This window comes from Acinonyx jubatus, chromosome A2, assembly GCF_027475565.1.
Source record: "Acinonyx jubatus isolate Ajub_Pintada_27869175 chromosome A2, VMU_Ajub_asm_v1.0, whole genome shotgun sequence".
Lineage (NCBI taxonomy): Eukaryota > Metazoa > Chordata > Mammalia > Carnivora > Felidae > Acinonyx > Acinonyx jubatus.
In genome coordinates this window covers 82750615-82773105 of record NC_069383.1, presented here as the reverse complement: position 1 = coordinate 82773105, position 22491 = coordinate 82750615, and the positions used below count along the sequence as shown (strand labels likewise).

Sequence of the window (22491 nt, the reverse complement as noted above, 5' to 3'; positions counted from 1 at the left end):
CTCTAGAATTTATTATCCCTCAAGGCAGGAATTTTCATCTTTTTATTGTTCTTGTTTTTCACGTTGTATGCCTAGCTCTAGAACATTGCCTGGCAAATAACTGTCCCATGATACAAATTTGTTGAACTAATAGGTAAAAGTATCAGTACAATCTTGACAGGCAGAATACTTCTGTCTTTAAGGGCCTATATGTATAACAGAGAGTAAAGAAGCTATAAAACGCCTTCACCCCAATGATTTTACTTGAAAATCATTAGTGCTTAAGGCTGGTCCTATTTGCTCTCTCCTGCTGACCCTAATTTTGTTAGGTTTTGGCCTTGCCACCCATCATGACCCACATCAAGAGATGACTGAAAATAGCTATGAGCTTGGCTGACCCTAAATTATGCATATTCTTTGTTCTATAATCAGTGTCACTACTGGTGGTCCCTTCCAACTTAGTGCAAGTTGGTTCAGAGTTTCCTATCTGAGCTTTTGCTTGGATAAACGGCACTTAGCCTCACATTGCCTAACTCTGTCAATCTGACCAGCATCCATGCACTTACCCCTCTAAGAGGTAAACAGCATGGGCATCAAGGTTCTGAAAGCAATTCAGGGTAACCATGTTGGAGCAATGTTCCTGTTGCCAAAACTAAGAAAACGTTTGATTATAGAAATATTAAGTGCCACAGGAAACCCTAGGAAGGTGGAGTTTAATCATATACTGAAGCACATAAAAACTCAGGTAATGCAAAAATGTTACATGCTGTTTGAACTTTTTGATGGTCCACAGGATTGTGTAGCTACAGGAGCTTTAAGAGGAGAAATAAATTTTTCCAGAGAGATTTTTAAATACAGAGAACAAACTGCGGGTTGATGGGTCGGGGGGAGGGGGAGAGAGGAGAAAATGGGTGATGGGTATTGAGGAGGGCATGTCTTGGGATGAGTACTGGGTGTTATATGTAAGCGATGAATCATGGGAAGCTACCCTGAAGCTAACAGCACACTGTATACACTGTATGTTAGCTAACTCGACAATAAATTATATTAAAAATAAAATAAAATAAAAACCAAAAAACCCCACAAAAAGCCAAAGGACTGTATCCTCACATATCTGTGAAAATCTCAAGTTATAAAGCATAGGCATTTACTTCATTCATTGACTACACATGATGCTGAACATAGCTACTATTTCTTTTTTTTTTTTTTTTTCAACGTTTATTTATTTTTGGGACAGAGAGAGACAGAGCATGAACGGGGGAGGGGCAGAGAGAGAGGAAGACACAGAATTGGAAACAGGCTCCAGGCTCTGAGCCATCAGCCCAGAGCCTGACACAGGGCTCGAACTCACGGACCGCGAGATCGTGACCTGGCTGAAGTCGGACTCTTAACCGACTGCGCCACCCAGGCACCCCAATAGCTACTATTTCTAACGCCATTGAAAAGAATACGTGTGGAGCATGACTCAGTTGTCTGGGAACATCGCTTTTGATTCTCAGCTGAATGTTTGGGACTCACCGCTTCCCAGTTGGGTAGAATCTTGAGCAAGAATGGCCATCCCAGGCACAGTAAGGGTCCCTGGCCAGGCAGCAGTCAGCACAGGCTGTACCATAGATGTGGCAGCGATGCAGAGACACTTGGGAAACCCCTTCATTGGAGCTCACATACAACTGTTGCTATTAGAGGAAAGATTATGATTTATTTCAGATGTGGACATTAAAGAGGACTTTTAGCAGGAACACGTTATAATATGTGTCTATACCAACTTAGATTCATTTTAAAATAGGCTAAAAATAAGAAGCGAAGTACCGAGGGTAGAAAGCCAAAATAAATAGAATTCTCCTATGTTAATATGCTTAGAACATTACCACTTTCCTGTTTAAAAAAAAAAAAAAAAGCTCAGAGCCCTATGTAGAACGGTAATACATTTTAGACATTGGGATTTATTGTTCTCTCAGATGTGAGCTAATATATTACAGATTTAAATTATGATGTTTGCTTTCTCTTTTGAGTGCACAGGCAGCTTTCTTTTTCTTCAAATATGGGAACCCATCACCTTGTAAATTTGAAAAAGTCAAGTCTAAAATAAAGGGTATTTTTAAGTTTAAGGAAAACAGTACACAGTATTAGATAAAATTGAAGAAAAACATGTTTCACATGCCTTTGAAAATAACATATTACTCATTAGAGGAATTTTAAATTATTTAGAAGAATATCAGCATTTATATTTAGATATGTCTTAACTTTTCTGTACGACCCAGTGATCTGCAGCACCCTAAGTCATAAATAAAGATTTCACTCTCCTTCATTTGTACGATGTCAAGAGCTTCTTACGATGCTGCTCCAATTCTTTTATCTATGCATAAATTAGTTCTCAGGAGTTGAAAGATTAAGTTTCTAACTGACACTTATTTTATAAAGAAGTGATATCGTATAATTCAAGCTAGAGAATCTCTAAGCTGGAACTTAAATATGTACATATATGCACAAGTACACACACACACACACAGACATCTATACATATTTCACATATACAACTTAAAATTTAAAATTTAAATTAACAGGGGCACCACTGATCCACTAGGTTCTGGAGCCACACTTCTGGGATTCAAATCCCAGTGCAACCACAAATACACTGTGAAACTTTTCTGAATCTCAGCTTCCTCTTTGATAAAGCCGGGATAATACAGTACCTATACCACACAGTTTTTTTAAAGAACTAAATGTAAGGGCTAACTCCATATAAAATCCTTAGAATAGGGTCTGACTCCTGATCTCTCAACGAATGTTAAATAACATAGTAGAATAAACTGCCAGTTAACTATCATCTTACAATTTTTTAATTCTAATTAATAATTTGAATAAAATCTCAGTGTACTGTTCAATAAAAAATATTTTATTCAGATCAATTAATTTTTTAGAAAATGGACTGAAAATGATTGATCCCTACTTGAGACAATCAAACTATAGGAAAACAATAGCATATTTTGACCATAATAATTTCTCTAAGAACATTTCAAATAAGAATTGATTGAGTACAGATATAGTGAATATATCAGCTGCATCAAAATATTTTAAGGAAACTGGTTTATTTCAGGAAATAATATGGGTAGTTTTATTCTAGAAATTATCATTTGTATTAATCCAACTATTTTGTGATATATGGAATGCAAGAATCAACTAGGGAATAAGGAAGCATAAAATAGAAAATAATATAATCTGAGCACTAGGGAAGGTACTAAATTCATGGTATTTAAATGTATATGAAATACCATCGATGATCTGTACTTCTTTCTCACTGAAAATTTAATGTAGTATTCAGTTGTGCAAATGAGTTCCCCAAAACTCAAATAATTACCATATCCTAAATCTAATGATTGAAAGAAACATTTTTAATTATCTGTAATATAAGATGTTGAAGACAGATGTAATACTCAGTCTCTCCTGTGTGCATACGTGTGTTGCATACTGCAATTTAACGGAATGTATTGTGAACTATGAGGTACCAGCTGAATTTCAAGTTGTATTGTAACTTGTATTACTGTAATTGTATACTGAACTACTCTGCCACACAAATGGCTCTGTGTCCTTTTTGAATTTTATTCTGACACGTTCTCTTTTCATTAAGCTACTGTAAACAAAGGGCTTCCCTGCTGACTTCAAAGACAATTCTGACTTGGGATCAGCTCCCTAGGACATTGGGGAAAATGACGAATGGCTTCTTGTTACTTGGGAAAATGTTTGTTATGCACCACACAAACATTTTTACAGATGAGATCTTTAGCTCCATTGTACCCTATTTATTTTTCTTCATAAAACTGAGTCAAGTGAAAAGAGTACAAGACTGACTGTGGAATACTTCTTCATCTGTATCAGACCAAATAAGGTAAAGAACAGTAACGTTATGTCATCATTTCTGCTAACACTTAAAATCTTTATTCCATATTCCAAGAAAAATAGATCTCAGACTCTTTAAACAGTTACCAAGACCTGCTTTACTTTAGGCAATTTATATAAATTAATTCATTTGTGAGAAAAGCATTACCTTGTAGAGGCAGAAACTTGGGTCAGTGAAGTTTAATGATCTGTCCATAATTTATGGACAAGTTAGTATTCAAATGCATGTCAGTCCCACTCTGAAGCCTATTCCACTTTTGACTATATGACTCTGCCCCTTAGAACTTTCTTCAGAGAGAACACCTGTGCCTGGAGAAGTACATGAGTCACACACGTAGAGATTGGGATAGGGCTTTTCCTTTTCATGGTCATTGTGCATTTGCATGTGCAGGCACGAATTAGAAGATTGAACATTCCCGACAATCACAGTCAAACATTTCTTCCTCTAAACCTGAATCCTTATATGGTTTAGATTTGAGACATTCAGATTTTTTAATGATATGTATAAACTCTAAAAAAAAAATAGCACTTCCTTAGAAATAAGCATAAAAGAATGCATTGCACATTTCAAACATGTGATAGCAGCAGTGACTCAAAAGAGGATTGATTACTCATTCCAAGCCCCTGAGAATGTCTGTGATGTTATAGTAGCCCAAACATTATGCCGAGTTCTTCCTACAAAAAGATTACTTTTATTTTGGTTGGCTTCACACACTGTAATATTTGAGAATATAGGATATACAAAATGTTGGAATATCTTGCTGTATATATTTATATGTTCTCCTCTGATGGGCTTTTATACAAAATAGACCTATTTTGTCTTCCATTAATGGCTTGTAAATGATGTACAAAAATTAAAGGTGATTCTGTGGTATCCTGTAAATAGTATTAGTTATTTTTCTAATACTAAAATTAATATTTTACAGAATATATTTTTCATCATAGTAAAGGTTTATAACATGCAAATAAAATAAAAACGGGGTTGTTTTTACCTTTTTGGATGAAATTTTCAGTGTTGTTATAGGAGCATGATTCTGAAAATTAAAAAAAAGGGGGGTCAGCTGTTAAAATAATTCTTTAAAAATATTTACATTAAAATGTTCTCTTTTCCGTTAAAATTCAAGAAATCATCATTTCTCTATATATGCATGTATATTTTCAAAGTTTAGCAACACTTGTCTATAAACTACATTTCCTTTGCTGGTGATAAAGATGGGTTGTGACACATATCTATGCTTAAACTAAAAAAAAAAGTAGCAATTATAACACATGATCAACACAGTCATTAGAAAAGGAATAAAAATTTGAGAAATTTGAAAGAATTTAAAAAATTACATCTTGGAATATTGAACCCAATGAATAAAACTTAGGCTTGGATGGGGTGGGTAAGATGCTGTGGAATGGTACCCCATGTTATTCCTCCACAGCAGAAGCACTACTTGCATAAGATACTACCTTGCACCTGCCAGAGGTTGCTTTGGAAGGATGTATTAGAACGAATCATGCTTATTAATTCTTCTGTTGCAAACAAAGAAATATTGTTAGAAAGTGTCCTCTTGATAAATGTGAATTAGTGAAAGTACCTAAGAATTTTCTGAAATAGTAATCCTTTTTGAAAGTCACTCTATTCATAAACTTTATTCTTAAACAAAATATACTTCCTTTCAAAATTAGACTTGTGATAACCTGATAAATATCTGTGAAGTTTCATTTGAATAGCTCCAATGAGAGCAAGCACTCAAAATTAACTGTACCTACAATTATTTCGTTTCTAGAGGTATGTGTTCTTACACATGTTCAAAAGAGAAAATGGTAATGTATCTAAACATTCATTTGCCACAGGTTTTGATCATTGTTTAGAAACACACACACACACATACAAAACATATTGCAATTTATATAAGTTAAGTTTGAGGAAGCTGGATGTATTTTCAGGAAATATTCTGGACAGAGGATTAAAAGAAGAAATTATGGTTCTGCACTCTATAAAATAAACAAAGGGTCTGGTTTTTAAAAGTTACATTGTGTTTTCTGCAATATATCAGGGTGACACTTAGCTAAGGAGTTTGTTTCAGTTCAAATGCATTATTTCCTCACGTGCTAATCACAGTATATCATACACACCCAGTTATTTTTACCTCACATCAGAAAATATGACACAAATACCATGTTGAAGACAGTAAGTAACTTGTATTTGGTAACTGTGTCTCTGTTTAGGCATATCAATCACTGGCATAGGGTTCCATAAGAAAGTCAACTTTTTTTAGTCTTGACTGACTCTATTTTTCCACTGAGAGTTTATTCTTCATGATGATAACACCAGCATAACTTATATAACAGACCATAAGTATTTAGCACATGATCAGAATGACTCACATTTCTTTAAGAGCTTTCCATAACTTATATGTTTGGGTTTGTGTCAAACTCAGTTAAAGTTTTCTGCTTATTAAAAACTGATATTTCAGAATTAAAAATGAAGCTCTGCAATAATAATAATTTTTGTTAACTTCAGGAAAATTCCAGAATAAAGTACTTTGCTATTTTGGCCAAGCCAAGTTGTCCTTATTGAATCGAATGAGGAAAACATATTTTATCTATAATGCAATTTTGGTTAATCTAGTGAACCGATCAATTCTTTTATAAAGCAAGGCGTAGAAAAAGCACTTGAAGGTACATAGTTAACATTTGGTAAGCACAACATTAATGCGCTAATTATGAAGAACCTTATGCCAAAGTGAGTCTAGCATTAAAAATTGTAAATTTAATAACATACTGGAAAAATTGCCAGAGTTCCTCAGATTTCATTTGATTATTAAAAAAAATGTTTTCCTTTAAATTTAAAATTTATTAGCATAACCCCAAAAAATGCATCTTGATCACTTACATGCTTATAAATTCAGTAATATGTTCCCATATATTTATAAGTTAATATATTCTGAGTCTGCTGAACTAAGCAAAGCAACTTAACTGACCCTGCAATAGCCTGCTCATGGGAGTCCTACAGTGCTAATTGTACTGTTAAAGGCTGACTCTGGGGGCGCCTGGGTGGCTCAAGTCGGTTGAGCGTCCCACTTCAGCTCAGGTAATGATCTCACGGTCCGTGAGTTCGAGCCCCGCATCGGGCTCTGTGCTGACAGCTCAGAGCCTGGAGCCTGCTTCGGATTCTGTGTCTCCCTCTCTCTGACCCTCCCCCGTTCATGCTCTGTCTCTCTCTGTCTCAAAAATAAATAAATATTAAAAAAAAAAATAAAGGCTGACTCTGGTCTTTTGATATCCATGGGCTTTTTTTTTTTCCTCCCTTAATTGATTTATTTGGAAATAGTAGTCTGCAATAGGATTGATTCCATGGTAAAGTATCTTCGTAGTACTAACAGATCCTCTGGCTGTGTTTTATCCATTTTTCCAAGTATTTATCAGATAAACCACTCGAACTTCAATGACTTTCATCTTAAGGAAGGAAGGGTGTGCAGAACACCACAAATCTGCTCTCCGGGATCACAGATACATAAAGAACAGGCACCTTTTTCTGAGCAGGTTATGTCTTTCAGGAATGAACTTCCTTCTGTGTGCCTTTTTATTGTTGTGGTATACTGTTTTTCTTTCTTCCTTTTTTTTTAAGCCCACATTTAAGAACAAAGAGAACAATAATGAAATCTCAAGTTCAGCAGAACATGAGTTTTGAGTGGTAAGGAGACAACATTTGTTTTATGTAACCAGAGTGACATCTGAATTGAAAGCAATAAAACAAGAGAAAGCAAAGTAGTTTTTCTTAAAATTCCTGGATAAAAAATTATGAGAAAGTTTATCTAACAATCAATAATGTAAAGCATTTAAGTTTCAGCGGCTTGTGAAGCAAATGATAAAAGCCCTTTCACGGCAAATTTTTTAGACCTTGACCACAAAAGCCCATTTATAAAAATAATGATGACCAAAATTCTTGGAGTCGTGATAATCGCTGAAAAAAACTAATCTTTTAATGTTAACTTCAAATGTATAAAAAAAAACACTTCAGTAAAATATTTGCTCTATATTTCTCACTTTATCTAGCGTTTCCTACCCTCAAAAATTTATGACATTTATTTGATCTTTTATCAAGTATTTTTTCCTCCCAAGTGGCCCTAAGATGAAATAATTCCATCCATCACGCATGTTCCGAGATTAACAAAAGAGATGTTCAAACCTTAAAGACTTCTAACTCCTCCAGAATGAGCTCACCCCTGGAAGAGCTATTAGCAGGAAGAACCACCACCTTCTGCACAGTGCCTCGATCTGAATCAAAGAAAAAAGAAAAAAAAACAAAACCTCAATGCGATGTAGGAAAGAAAGACATTTAAACACAAACCCACTGGCTTAGAATTTAGAATATTATTTATGTAATTAATTAGTCATCAAGAAAACACCATGTATATTCAACTATTACCATTTGCTGCATTCTAATTTTATTCCAAATTTCATGTTTATTTTATTTTATATTTTTTCAAACTTCTTATGTTTAAATTGAGGTAATATATAATTCAGACTGAACTAATAAGAACATCTTATATTTTGTACCTATTTGGTAGTCAGAACTATGAGAGAAGAGAATGTCTGAATGTCTTATAAAGTCAAAAGTTCTGTTTCTGAACCAAGTGTGTATTCTTTAAATATTAATACATTATTGTAAGTTTGGCCCTTAAGAATATTAGTTAAACCTCCAAACCAATGTTATAAAGACACTCCCAGGTTTTCATTAACACTGATACATAATGATTTGATTATCTGAGAAAAAAGATGAATTCACAAACGAATTTTTATAATTGTACTATAAGCACTAGCACTAGAAATTTACATTTGATCTGTGGCCACGAGAGATTTCAGACACAATAAAATGTTTAACTCGCAATTCCAAATAATTTTCAAAGCAGAAACATAAATGTGTTATCATCTCAGATGTGGACACCTATTTACAGAATAATTCTACTGTTTTCACACACATATACACACATTTGAGAGAATTTTTTGGATATTCTTAAAATCCAGGGGAAAATATGAAATTAGATGGTCCAAATAAACTGAAGCAAAAAAAAAATTTACTCATATTTCCAATGAGATTGCCCCACCTCATTTATTTGTCACTCAATAAATTGTCACTCAATTTATTTGAGTGACACCCAAATAAATGTAATACATACAGAAAATGTTATTTATGCCAATATTCTTAGTTAAGTAGTTTCATACGTCACATAAGCATTTTATAGACATATAATTTTGCCACTCTACCAATCACATACATTTTAGGTTTAAAAGAAATTAGTTGAGATTCGGCAACGTGGGGTTAAAGCAAATTTGTGAATGAATGATATAGTAAAAATGTATTTCCTCACCAAAATATTACAATATTACAATACAATACAAAATATTACAATATTACAATAATTAATGAGCTGTATCATAAGCATCAAGTCATTAGTTTTAAGTATGAACATGTAACTGTGGGTGTATAATTTGTAAAGATATATTATGGTCAACAGATACTGGAATATTTAAAAATTCTGTTGAGAAATGTCAATAAGAGTTCATTAAATTGAGTTGTACAGGACTTTAATCATTTAGTGATGAATCCCATAATTCCCAAATCTCACATCTCAAAGTGGTCTGTATTCCACAGGCAAGAGTATCCCTGACATAAAAGATCACATTTCACATTGATAGTTTCTATCTTATCAACCTAAATTGAAAGATTCAAAATAATTCTTACTTTTTTAAAAGTAATCTCTACACCCAATGTGGGGCTCAAACTCATGACCCCAAGATCAAGAGTCAAATGCTCTACTGACTGAGCCAGCCAGGTGCCCCTCAAACAATTCTTAGTAAAAAATAAACTCTACTTTAAAATGTTACCAACTAAGGGGCGCCTGGGTGGCTCAGTGGGTTGAGTGACTGACCTTGGCTCAGGCCATGATCTCACAGTTTGTGAGTTCGAGCCCTGCGTCGGGCTCTGTGCTGATAGCTCAGAGCCTAGAGCCTCCTTCTGATTCTGTGTCTCCCTCTCTCTCTTTGCCCCTCCCCCACTCATGCTCTGTCTCAGAAGTAAATAAAGATTAAAAAAAAATTTAAATAAAATGTTACCAACTAAAAAATTAAAACCTATTAATTATAATAAAAATGTTTGTACAGAAGAACAAGACCTAGAGATTTTGCCAGACCAATCCCTGTGCCCTGTGAGGATACAAAGTATGAGCACCTGATTTTAGAAGTTCCAAACTCTAAATTTGATAGCAATTGGTACCTAAAAGCTATCTAAAATTGATAGCAATTTTTCTTGGAAGATCGGTAAATGTGTGTATAAATTTGAAGTGAAAAACATTGGGCGATGCTGTGCAGAGACAGGTCACAATTAAAATGGATGAGTATGGTTGCAGGTGTTCCCCAGTTTCTATTAACAATTCATCACCAAGAGCCTTGGAAAATTCTAAGGGAATAGGATGTACCAAAAACCCTAAAATAAAAACTTTGAAATTGTAACAGCTAGGTCAGGATTTGTGTAGTATTGTGTGTGAGCACGTGTATGTGCGTGTATGAAGAATGAGAGTGTAAAACCATCTTTGTTTTAAATCATGTTATCATAGGCATTATATTTTCTTTTCTTTTCTTTTTTTTTAAGAGGTCACAACAGAGGTTTATGGTTCCTTGCTGCAGCTTGTAGCCATTCTTCATGACAGCAATGACCTCTTTCTTGAGCAGAGACAGAGCAGAAACTGTGTAACCATACTCTCAAATAAAACTTCATGAAAAAGAATCTTGATTACAGGGATTCCCAAAGATAAAACTATCAGCTCTGAAAAGAAGTAAGTATTCTCAAATGAGACAACTGGCTCCTGTTTTTAATGTAACGTTTTAACTTACTATGTGAGCCATATTTCACACAAATCATCATTACTTTTGAAAGAATCCACAACAAATACGCACACACTTTATTCATGCCATTTATAAAATATTACCCAAAGAGCGGCTATAAAAATGGTTTAATAAAAAGATAAAGCAATACATGCTTTTGACTCCTTTGCAATAAAAGCTAGAGCATCACTTTTATTTATTGCTTGTCTTTCTATTTTAGTTATTTTTTTGTTGTGCTGGTAATGATGAGTAGATTCCCTTTTATTTTAAGGCCATTAAGATAAAAATATATTTTTCTAACAAATAAAACTGTCAACTTGTCTGAAATTCTTGCAAAAAAATAAGCAAATTCAAAAATTGGTAACATTTGTATTTGAAAATCAAGTTCAAACAAAATCATAGAAATGCAAGATCCCCAGAGAGAAACACATATTTATTGGATGCCCACTATGTGTCTGGCTCTATGATAAAAATATATTATTTAATTCTGACATTGAAGAAAATAAACATCCATTTTAGTTCCTTTACTTTTCCACCTTTAGGCATGTACTGGTACTTATGAGCTAGTATTTCTGCAGCGTTCTTCATTACACTGGTTCAACTTTCATCAGTACATCACAAATGAATATATCGGTTCTTACTAGAATTCCATATATTAAAGTTTTATATTCACAAATTAGAATAGTCATTCAAATGTGTGGATTCAAATATGAATAGAATAGCTTTAAATCTTTGTGGTGTTATGAATCATCATTATTAATTTAGGTTTCATGAGACCTTAAAGTTATGTAATTTGGGAAGCCTTCTTTTAAAATAATATAAAAATACAAAAAGAGTTGTTTGTAGTCTTCCCCCAAACAATTACAAAGAGGAACTCTAAATTTTATGCTAAGTCCACCTCTAATAATTAGTTTAGCTTTCTTAAAAAAAAAAAAAAAAGAAAAGAAAATTGTCCATAAAATTGGACAATGCATTCCTTACATTGAAGAATCTCTATCTAATGAAATCTAACCTATAATATCTTATCAGTAGAATTTTATTGTCCCAAGATCATCTTTCACAAGTCAGCAAAAGGTTGAAAATTTTCTTCTTCAGTTAAATCTACTGCTCTGTTTCTTTTATTGATTAGCCTTTATTCTACGGCTACCAAGAATGCATTCAATCTCTTTTTTACATCCCTCCACATTTATCTTTATAATTTCTTCTTCTGGTCTAAGCATGAGCACTCACTTCTGGTATACTTATCCAAATTCAAATCCAAATCTTATTGCTTGTCTTTCTCTGGGCACTGTGCGATTGGCATTATCCTATTTAAAATGTGGTGCTCAGAATTTTACCTGATTATGTAGTTATTTTACCAAATGCCACACCTCACTGAAACTGGACTACTTAAAAGACACAGCAGTAGGGACACCTGGATGACTCAGTCAGTTAAGCATCTGACTCTTGATTTTTGAAGGTCATGATCTCACAGATCATGTGGTGGAGCCCCACATGGGGCTCTGTGCTGACAGCACTGAGCCTGCCTAGGATTGTGTCTCCCCCTCTCTCTGCCTCTCCCCTGTTCATGCTCTCTCTCTCAAAATAAACATTAGATGCACACACGCACACACACACACGCGTGCGCGTACACACACACACACACACACACACACACAGTTCCAGTAGTTGATCAACAACTTAGATGATTGGTCAGGATCTCTAGTACTTGAGGCCAGGGGAAAAAATATCCTAACTCTACACTATTTACAAGGTTCTACTCTGGATATCTTTATATTTCTGCCTTCATTACAAACTGCCTGATTCCCACTGTCTCTAGTTCAGATTCTGAAGACATACGTCTAATTTGGTCCAATTTAATCTCGACTAAGGCACAACATATACTAGTATTTAGAGACCGATCAGTTGTCAACGCTTAAGTATCCTTTCATTCAGTTTTGACACCAGAGAAGAGCCAATACACAGGTAATTGCCAACGGCTACTCCCTAAGTAGACCCATGTTAATGGGATAGTTACTCTCAAAATGCAGTCATGGTAGATGTCTATAGCTTTTTTTTCAAGACATACAAATCCTTCAGTTTCCCATATAGAAAACACTTTTTGAGGTCAATAACTAAGTTGACTTGGGTTATCCGCCACCCATTTTCACTCACTGATTTAACACAAAATTACTGAGTGCCTTCAGCGTGTCAGGCGCCATATCCAGTATGGATGCAAAAATAAATAGAGCACTCAACAGTTTATGGTCTAGAATTTATGGTTTTTTAAGTAGTAAGTGTGTTCCCATTAAAATGTTAGTCATTGAAAGATACACATTCCAGAATTTCCATAAAACTTCCAATTACTAATGTCTACATAAAGCCATCTCTGTACCTTTTAGTTTGAAGATGATAATATAGTTATCAAATGTCTGCTTTCTGAGGGTAGTGAGAATGGCATTCCTTGAATATACTCAAAACATAAATCCTTTCTATTGTTTTATAGAATTTGAGGTATTGCTTTTATTTCCTTGGGGTAAGCTCCATACCTATCATACATTTACAGTGAAGCCGAGTATACTTTTTCCCTTAAGCCTCAGTTTGCTTGTGTGTAAATATGAATAATAATATACCTTTGTAATGGATATCTAAGGCCTACCCTCAATCACTTCCCTTTCTTTTGATAATAACACCCTGAAACATCTTTTGAAAACACGTCTCTCATTCTCAATCTATACAGTTAAGGAATGGTGTGTGTATCTCTCGTCCAGCTCCAGGGAGATGCCATGACTTAGGCCTGTCCAATAAGAGTGTTCCTTTATCCTGGTGATTCATGAAGGAGTGGGCACAGAAACAAGTCAGGGCCCAGCCTTCCCTGGGAATTAGAGATTTGTGAGCCTCCTTCTTTGTGAGATCAGGGCTATTAAAGACTTGTAAATCTGGAGGAGCAGGGCCATCCTTCTGACCACATGCAGGGACTCCATGTGAGAACGAACAATACAGAGGAAAGTAGAATTGAAAGAGGGTGAGATAAATTCCTGAAAACATCATTTAAGCACAAATTCAGTTATGTCTGAGGTTGCCTTCTGCACTTCTCAGTTGAACATACACATGCACACAGACACAAATGCACATACAACACATTAATGTTTTAAACTAGATTAAGAAAGATATAAGGTCACTTTCAGTTAAAAGAGTTCTGACTAATAAAAACTAAATGAATAATACATGGAAATTGCTTAGCATGATGTCTGCTACATAGTATGCCCTCAATAAGTACAAGTTATTTTTTATTTATAGTTCAATCACTTACTAAATTTTTGACATTATTGGAGTCAACATTTTTTTTCCTAAGCCCCAATTTTCTCATCTGTGAGATACAGATAATAGTCATACCTTGAATATATTGAAGCATTGTGATGTGAATCAAGCAGGACAAGTTTTATAAGTGATATGCATGATATAAACCTATATACAAAGATAACATAGTAGACTCACCAATCCACATTAGTAATTTTAATTTTCTTTTGTTTCACTGAATCCTTAAAGAAAATTCCCCAGACAAGCTTCTTTCCTGCTATATATACATTTTATACCATCTAGGATTTTTTTTTTCTTTCTAATACAAGGAATCATAGCAATATTATTCCTAAACCTTTCCACTGTCTGCAGACAAAAGAACAGCTTGCATTTATAGCACAGTAAACGTTGGCTGTCTCAAACAAGTGATCAAACATAGCTCATCACCCAGCAGGTCATTTGAATAGTCCTTTGTCTATCTATCAGCAGAGTCTCATTTAAAATATAATCCTGAGGGTGTTTCACTGGAAATGGCCGTGCCAAACTGTCTGCTTGCCACTGGTCACCTGGGGATCTGGGAGAACACTGCCTCCTTAATCAGATCTAGTCAGACCCCTTCCCCCAGTTGCTAATCTGTCAAAATAATCTAGTCAGGGCTGGCTTCCTGGCTGTAAGACCTGTTCAGTCCCTCAAAGTCTTGCAGTCAGAGACCTGTACTTGGTTTAATGCTTTGCTGTCACCTCCTTGAACTTCTTAATGATTTTAAACAAGTGACTCTGATTCTTCAATTTACACCAGGCTCTGCAAATTATATAGCCAATCTGATTCTAGGTTTTGGTAATTAATGTAGCTGCTAAGGAGTGGCCTTATTCAATTTAGTTAAGAAACACACAAATTCCGAAGGCATATACTCAAGACTTTCTTCTTTTTCCTCTATATTCACCGTGGTGCCTCTAGATGTCGACCAAAGCAGCCCTACATATGATTTCAGAGCCAACTATTGCAAGTAAATCAGTGGTAGTATTTACTATTAAAATTAGTATTATAAAAGATAAAATAGTATATTTGTTAAATGGCAATTCTTCCTTTATCATAATTTTTGAAGCATTTGTTTATTAAAATAAAGAAACAACTGAAGCTCCCCCCAAACCTGCAATAACTGTATGTGACAAATGAAAGCTTTATATATAAATGAGGGCAAATGACTAGACATCCTACCTTGTAAGTTTCTATAATTAGATCTTACCGGTTGGTTGATTTCTTTCATGTTAGTTGGAATATGTATTCATAATAGATTTTTTTCTGTTATGTTATCAAACTGCTACATTCTTTTAATGGTTTTATCAAATATACTTTTAAAAAGTGGCAATTCTATTCATGAATATTCTCCTCTTACGAAAAGAAAAGGAAAAGAAAAGAAAAGAAAAGGAAAGGAAAGGAAAGGAAAGGAAAGGAAAGAAAAGAAAAGAAAAGAAAAGAAAAGAAAAGAAAAGAAAAGAAAAAGGGAAAAAGAAAAGAAACTTCTGAACTAGGTCATTTAGCACAATTTCTCACACTTAGCAGAGCTTTTCACACCCAATGTGAAAAGGTAATTTAAGTGCTGTGATATTGACAACCTTCAGCAACAGTCCTTAGGGCAGTTAGAATCCCACTGGGTCATCAAAGGCATCTTAATGTCTCTATTAGAGGGGAGACCCTTGGAAAGGCAGTATCAACAAATGCTATCTATTCAGCATCTCCTAAAGTGCAATAGTGTAAAAAGTTTGTAGGGTAAAGTAAATTTGGATAGTACTGGGTTAACCTAAGTTAAAGAGGTTTCTTTGCTGTTTGCTGAAGAACCTTTCAGAACTGTTAAAATATTTTTCTGCAGTGTAAAGAAAAACAGAATTCAGTGACTTTCAAGAGTATTTGCTGACACCATTAATGTCATCTCACTCCTAAGAAACCACCATTCAGGTTTAGAGACCATATTCTGTTGAACAAATAGTTCTCAAAATGTGGTGTTCAAACTATCTCACTCAAAATCACCTAGGGAGTCTCCTAGAAAATTTGGGTGTTGTTTCCTATGTCAGATCACAGACTTATTATAATTTTTAGAAGTGTTAATTTTAAACAAACTTTACAGAAGAAATACATATCTGCTCAAACATTTGCAAATCACAGAATATGAACAGTACAATTCCTTGTACGTTATTTTGTTTCTTGCCAGTTGTATTTGTCAAAAAAAGAGACTACTAAATTAGTTTTTTATACATATGTTAATTTTTGATTTTCTTTCTGCTTCAGTTTAGCTTAAAAACTTATTTTCTACTAATAAATAAAATTAATTACGGAATTGGAATGTACTAAAATACTTTGGGAGAGTCTCCAAGCAAATTATAATAAAAAGTTTCAGACATTTTGAAAATTATATTATATACTTATGAAGATATATGTAATTTGTATATAAAGTATATATATGAAAAAGTACATATATTTTTTAAAGTTTGTATATATGAAATTACAAAAATACCCACTTAATCTGCAAATCTTAAAATAATGATAAAACCTAGGGTTGGCATGGATATAAGAAAATAGTTGTTTCAAACACTTGGTAGAAATACATTCCAGAACATCTTTCTGGAGGGCAATATGGCAGCTGGCCATGATGAAGTAACCGATACTGGAACAGCCTTCCTGCAGTAAACAACTATGAAACTGACAAACTAAATGAGGTAATTCTTTCTAAGTAATGGATAGTAGATAGCACATGACTAAAAGAAGAAAAACTCACAAGATAATCTTCACAAGATAATAATCGTCACCTCACTTTCTGCCTAGGAAAAATTTCCCAACAGAGATTCAAAGAGCTGCTGTCCAGGTAGTAGTGCATGGTGGTCCCACTGAGAGGAGGAGGCAGGATGTAAGAAATTGGGGCAACAGAAGCAAAGTAATTCTGTGGCACGTGGTATCAGACAGACAAAGCTGTGCAGAAATGGGGTTCCAGAAGTCCATGTGGAAGTTCCCTATGATTTTTTTGCTGATACCTGGGATATATGTTTGCAGGATAGGACCTCCCAGGGCTTAACAGTTTGCAGCTGCTATGCAGACAACAGAACAGATAAACTATAGTTTCAGGAATTCTGGGAGGAGCAATCCTAGGTGAAGTGGGAGCTCTGGCCCTACCAGAGTACACAGATCTCACTAACACCTTCTTAAAACTGCTGGCATCCAAATAACATGAAAAGCCTGAGCCTATGAGAGTAAGTGCCACATTTTAGAGTAAGACCTAAGTTTAGGGCTATCCAAACAAAACTTGTAACCAAGACCTGATAAGACATATAAGGGAGATGGTTTGGAATTTGAGCCCTGCTAAATTAGAGTGACTTACCTTGAGCACAAGATAGTTAACAAAGAGTAAAACAAGTCTAAACCCATTCTAGCTGACTGTCTGCCAGAACAAGAATTAATACTTTTCCCCTGAAGACAGAACCTAAGGCCAAAATATTACCTGTAATGTCCGGTATTCAACAACAATGAGAATCATTATACATGGAGATAGAGAGAGAAAGAGAGAGAGAGAGAGTGTGTGTGTTTAGCGGAGAAATGTGTGGTCAATAGGCAAGAAGAAAAAGAAATTAAAATTATCCAGGTGTTAAACTTAGCAAACTTAGCAAATCCAGGTGTCACTTGCTAAATTTATAGTCTAACTCCATAGACTTAGTAGCAGACTGGAGTTGAAAGAATAAAGAGGGGCACCTGGGTGGCTCAGTGGGTTAAGCATCTAACTTTAGCTCAGGTCATGATCTCATGGTTCTTGAGTTTGAGATCCACATGAGGCTCTGTGCTGTCAAAACAGAGCCTGCTTGAGATACTGTGTCCCCCTCTCTGCCCCTCCCCCACTTGCGCTCTCTGTCTCTCTCAAAATAAATAAACTTAAAAAAAAAAGGAAGGAAGAGTCAATGACTTGAAGCCATATCAGTAGAAATTATCCACTTGCAAGAACACAGAAAAAAAAATGAGTGAAAAAAGTGAACAGTCTTTTGGGCATATGTGACATATTAAACCTTCTAATATATGTACAATTAGAGCTCTGAACAGACAGTAGGGAGAGATTGGGAAGAAAAAATATGTGAAGAAATAATGGCTGAAAACTTTCCAAATTTGATGAAAAATATTATGTTGTACATCTAGAAATGCAGTGAGACTCAAGCTGAATACAGCCCAAGTTGAATACAGCCACCCCTAGGCACATTATATTTAAACTGTTGACATCAAAAGCTATAGAAAAAAACTTGGAGGAAAAAAAAAGAAAAACAGAAGAAAGACATCATGTCATGAGAACAAGGGATATCGTTATTGATGGCATTTTATTAGAAATAATGGAGGCCAGAAGATAATGGGATGACTTTTTTAAATGGTGAAAAAAAAAGTTAATGCAGAATTCTATATCCAGTGAAAATATTCTTTAAAAATGAAGATGAACTCGATCATTCTTTCGATAAATAAAATCTGGGAAAAGCTGTTGCCTGCAGATCTCCTGCACTTGTGAAGAGATGCTGAAGAATGTGTTTTAGTCAAAAGGGAAATAATACAAAATGGGAACTCGGGTTTACAGGAAGAACAAAGAGAACCAGATATGACCTTCTTTCTATCAGAGCTGATTGAGTTGCAAATATCTTTGCAAATTTCTGCAGCCATTTGTAAGTAAGACAATGGTTGACATAAGGACAAAGCTGATTCCTGCTCCCTGCTAAGGAGAACAGAGCCCAAAACTCCAAAGAAAGAAGCTAGAGCCCTAGTGAAACCACATCTAAAGCCATTCTACCATTGTTTTTCAGATTTGTGAACCAATAAATCTTTACTAAAAAAGCAAGCAGGATTTCTTAGAATCTCAAGTGCCAGTAAAATAAAATCTCCCCTTCCCCCCAAAAGAGCCAAGCAGAGCCATTTGTGATATCTTACAGAGTGAAAATATAATCAGCATTTATAGTATAATACTTCTATATCAGTAGATTACACTCCATTTTTAATGTAGGCCCGTTATCTTTTTTTTTTTTCAGTTCTAGCCTTCTTTTTTTTTCAATATATGCAATTTATTGTCAAATTGGCTTCCATACAACACCCAGTGCTCATCCCAAAAGGTGCCCTCCTCAATACCCATCACCCACACTCCCCTCCCTCCCACCCCCCATCAACCCTCAGTTTGTTCTCAGTTTTTAAGAGTCTCTTATGCTTTGGCTCTCTCCCACTCTAACCTCTTTTTTTTTTTTCTTCCCCTCCCCCATGGGTTTCTGTTAAGTTTCTCAGGATCCACATAAGAGTGAAAACATATGGTATCTGTCTTTCTCTGTATGGCTTATTCCATCCACGTTGCTACAAAGGTAGGCCCGTTATCTTTTTTCTGCAAGTCTAATTTTCAAAAGTTTTTGTTTTGTTTTGTTTTGTTTTAAATTCCTTGGTGGTAAAATCTGTACTGATTTGAACTAATTTGATCACAAAACCTGACCTGCACTTTTACTTCCGGCTATTTATGTTTTTTTATTTATTGCATTGGGTTTCAAGATTTCTATGTCTCAATGCAGAAATAGTACTATGTACTTTATGGGGTGTGGTCCAAGGTTCTGCAAGCCATTTTACCTAAAATATATACACAATCACCTTTTTTTCTTAAAGTTTATTTTGTTTTGGGGGGGAGAGAGAGAGAGAGAAGAGAGAAAGAATGAATAGGGGAGAGAGAGAGGAGAGAGAGAATCCCAAGCAGGGATTCTGCACTGGCAGCACAGAGCCTGATGTGGGGCTCAAACTCACTAACTGTGAGATCATGACCTGAGCCAAAACCAAGAATCGGATGCTTAACTGACTGAGCCACCCAGGCACCTCCTCACCTTTTTCTATTCAAATACTTCTGAAGGCCAAAATATATTTGGTTTCAAATAGGAAATATAAATGAGGATGGCTTGTTCTTTCTTTTTTCCTTTTTTATTCATCAACTTGATTAAAAAATAAGCATGTGAAAATTGAGCAATTGAAAAATAATTTAAAAGCTATAGTTAAGTAAAGCTATAGACTGAAGTTATGTTCCAGTTATTACTAAAATGATATAGTAGAATGTAAATATTCAAAAGCAGACCTACTGGAGCTACTCTAATTCAGGACATTGCTACTGAGATCACCTAATAGCATTTACACTGGAAGGGATACAACCAATTAGCGCTGTTCCCTCACAGGCTGACCACTGAGTCTCTCTGAGCCACTATGCTCTCTGATGGTTCTTTTCGCAGTTAGATCTCACCAGTAGGTAAACATTGTTCTTAACAGCCTAGTTAATGGCGGTTCCTACACCACTCCTGAAAAAGAAAATACACCTACATCCTCTAACCTACAATAGTGTCCTCTATATTCACTGTATCCATTCTGGTTTTACACTTCCAATTGGGATAAACTCTCTCTGTAAAATGTGGACAGACCTTACACCCCTGACAAGGCTGTGCACGATCAAAGGAGAGAGCCTATGTGAACCTTCCTTGTAAAGTCTATGGAGAATATAACCAATTTTACTCTCTGTGGTCTGAAATTTTCCTTCTTTATTCCCACTCTTTGTTACATAATATTATTTACTGTTCTTATATAGCAATGTTTTATTTTTATCTATTATTTCCAGACAAAAGAAATAAATGCCTCCTACACTGCCAGCCGATTCACCCAACATCTGCAGTTTTTCTCTCCTCTTTTTCTAATATAGGGTACACGAATTTAAGTAATACTGAAAATAATTATACAGACATTACTGATTTCCTGTTTCCTCCCACAAGGATATTTACTCGATAAAACAAGAGGCATTTGTGTATTTTGTTCACTGCTATGCCCAGTGAGTGGAATAGTAGTATCAGGATTCATGATAGGAATTCAGAATATTTATGTATGTACATACATACTTATATGTATTTATATTTTTAGATATATATGATTTATTTTTAACAAATATATATTATGTAGATACAAGTATACATGTACCTGCTGAATACTTACTAACATCTAGGGAGTACATTCAGGGTTTTACACATAACATCTCATTCAATCTTTGAAATAAGTTCATAAAGTAGGTATAACTAAGAAAGTAAAGCTTAGAGGCGTTACATAATTTGCAAAGGTCATAATACTGACAAGTAATAGAGGGCAGGATTTAAACCTATGTCCTCTGAAGTCAAAGTTATGTTCTCTAATTCTTAGTCTAGAATTCATCCAAGGATAACTTATTATACTTATTCTAACAAGCTGGTCTATATTTAACAAGGTTTTGGAAAAATCCCAACCAAAATTAGAATTGGCCATTATGATGAAGATCTCTGGAAATTTTAATTTGCCATTTCACGTTGCCATATGTAGATCTAGAATATCACAGGTAAGCACACACGTACTTATATCCATTACTGCTGTGTAAAAACTCAAGAGTTTTTTATTTAGATAAGTTAATTAAAAAGTAGTCTTCTGGAGAAAAGTTGAATGAGAAATCTTAATGCCAACACTTTTATTAAATCAGCAATTCTATAAGAAATAATGAAATTTATAAATTTTATAATAGTTTACAACATAATATGCTTGTTTGTTCTGGTTCTAGAAGCTAATTTTCTCTGTGAGGATTAGAAAAAAAATTAATTTAGCATGAGAGTATGTGATAATCCATCCACATATGCATTATTACAGTTTCCTAGTGATACAACTAAAGAGCACTCAAATAGGGCCTCAGAAATCACTAAAATTAATGTTTTAGGGTGTTGTAAACTACTAAAACATATAGATCATATTTTAGTATCATTATTGCATTGTATCATGAATAATTATTTCAATTTAATTTAAAATAAATAAACTTACTTTGAATAATGCAGGTGTACATTCTCTGTAGGGTGTAACTAATCCCACACAGTATGCAACAACTAAATTTGCAAAGATTCAAAATTGGGGCTAACTCTTTCTATTTAACCTTCCAACATCCGGGGAAACAATCACTCATCTGCGATTAATAAATTTTATGGTCACTAATTAACTTGTTTTCCTGTACCATTTTTATCATAAGATAGGCTGTTGGGTATTCGTTGTCAGAGTTTAAAGTGCATATTGGATGCTCCATGGCCTGGAGCATCTACCTATGTTTCTGGGTGCTTGGGTACAGAGAAGAGCTTTCCCTTCTTTATTTGGTCATCTCTCAACCTAGCATTTACTTGCCCTTGTTGACTTCCTCCTACTTCCTCCTGTTCACATCTCATTCTTTTCACTGGAATGGCAATCCCCCTCTCAAATCTTGCTGGTACAAAAGGAGACAGGGTAATGAGGAAAGGAGCATATTACAAGGTCACTCAGACACAGCTGTGCCACATCTGATGCTCTTGACCACTGCTTCTTTCCCACCTGTTGCTGTCTTTGATCCAGGAGACCATGATGTTACTTCCTCCTCTTCTGTTACTTTCATAATTGCTCCTT

At 34.8% G+C, this 22491-nt stretch overlaps 1 protein-coding gene across 1 annotated transcript in view; it reads right to left on the bottom strand.

The window, feature by feature from the left end:
• SEMA3C (semaphorin 3C) overlaps nucleotides 1–22491 on the bottom strand; it is a 175345-nt gene that overhangs the window by 16874 nt on the left and 135980 nt on the right. The window contains exons 13-15 of the mRNA XM_015080670.3: nucleotides 8057–8145; nucleotides 4869–4910; nucleotides 1498–1655 (exon numbers count right to left, since the gene is read on the bottom strand). Of these exons, the coding sequence (XP_014936156.1) occupies nucleotides 1498–1655; nucleotides 4869–4910; nucleotides 8057–8145 (289 nt within the window). The remainder of the gene's footprint in view (nucleotides 1–1497; nucleotides 1656–4868; nucleotides 4911–8056; nucleotides 8146–22491) is intronic.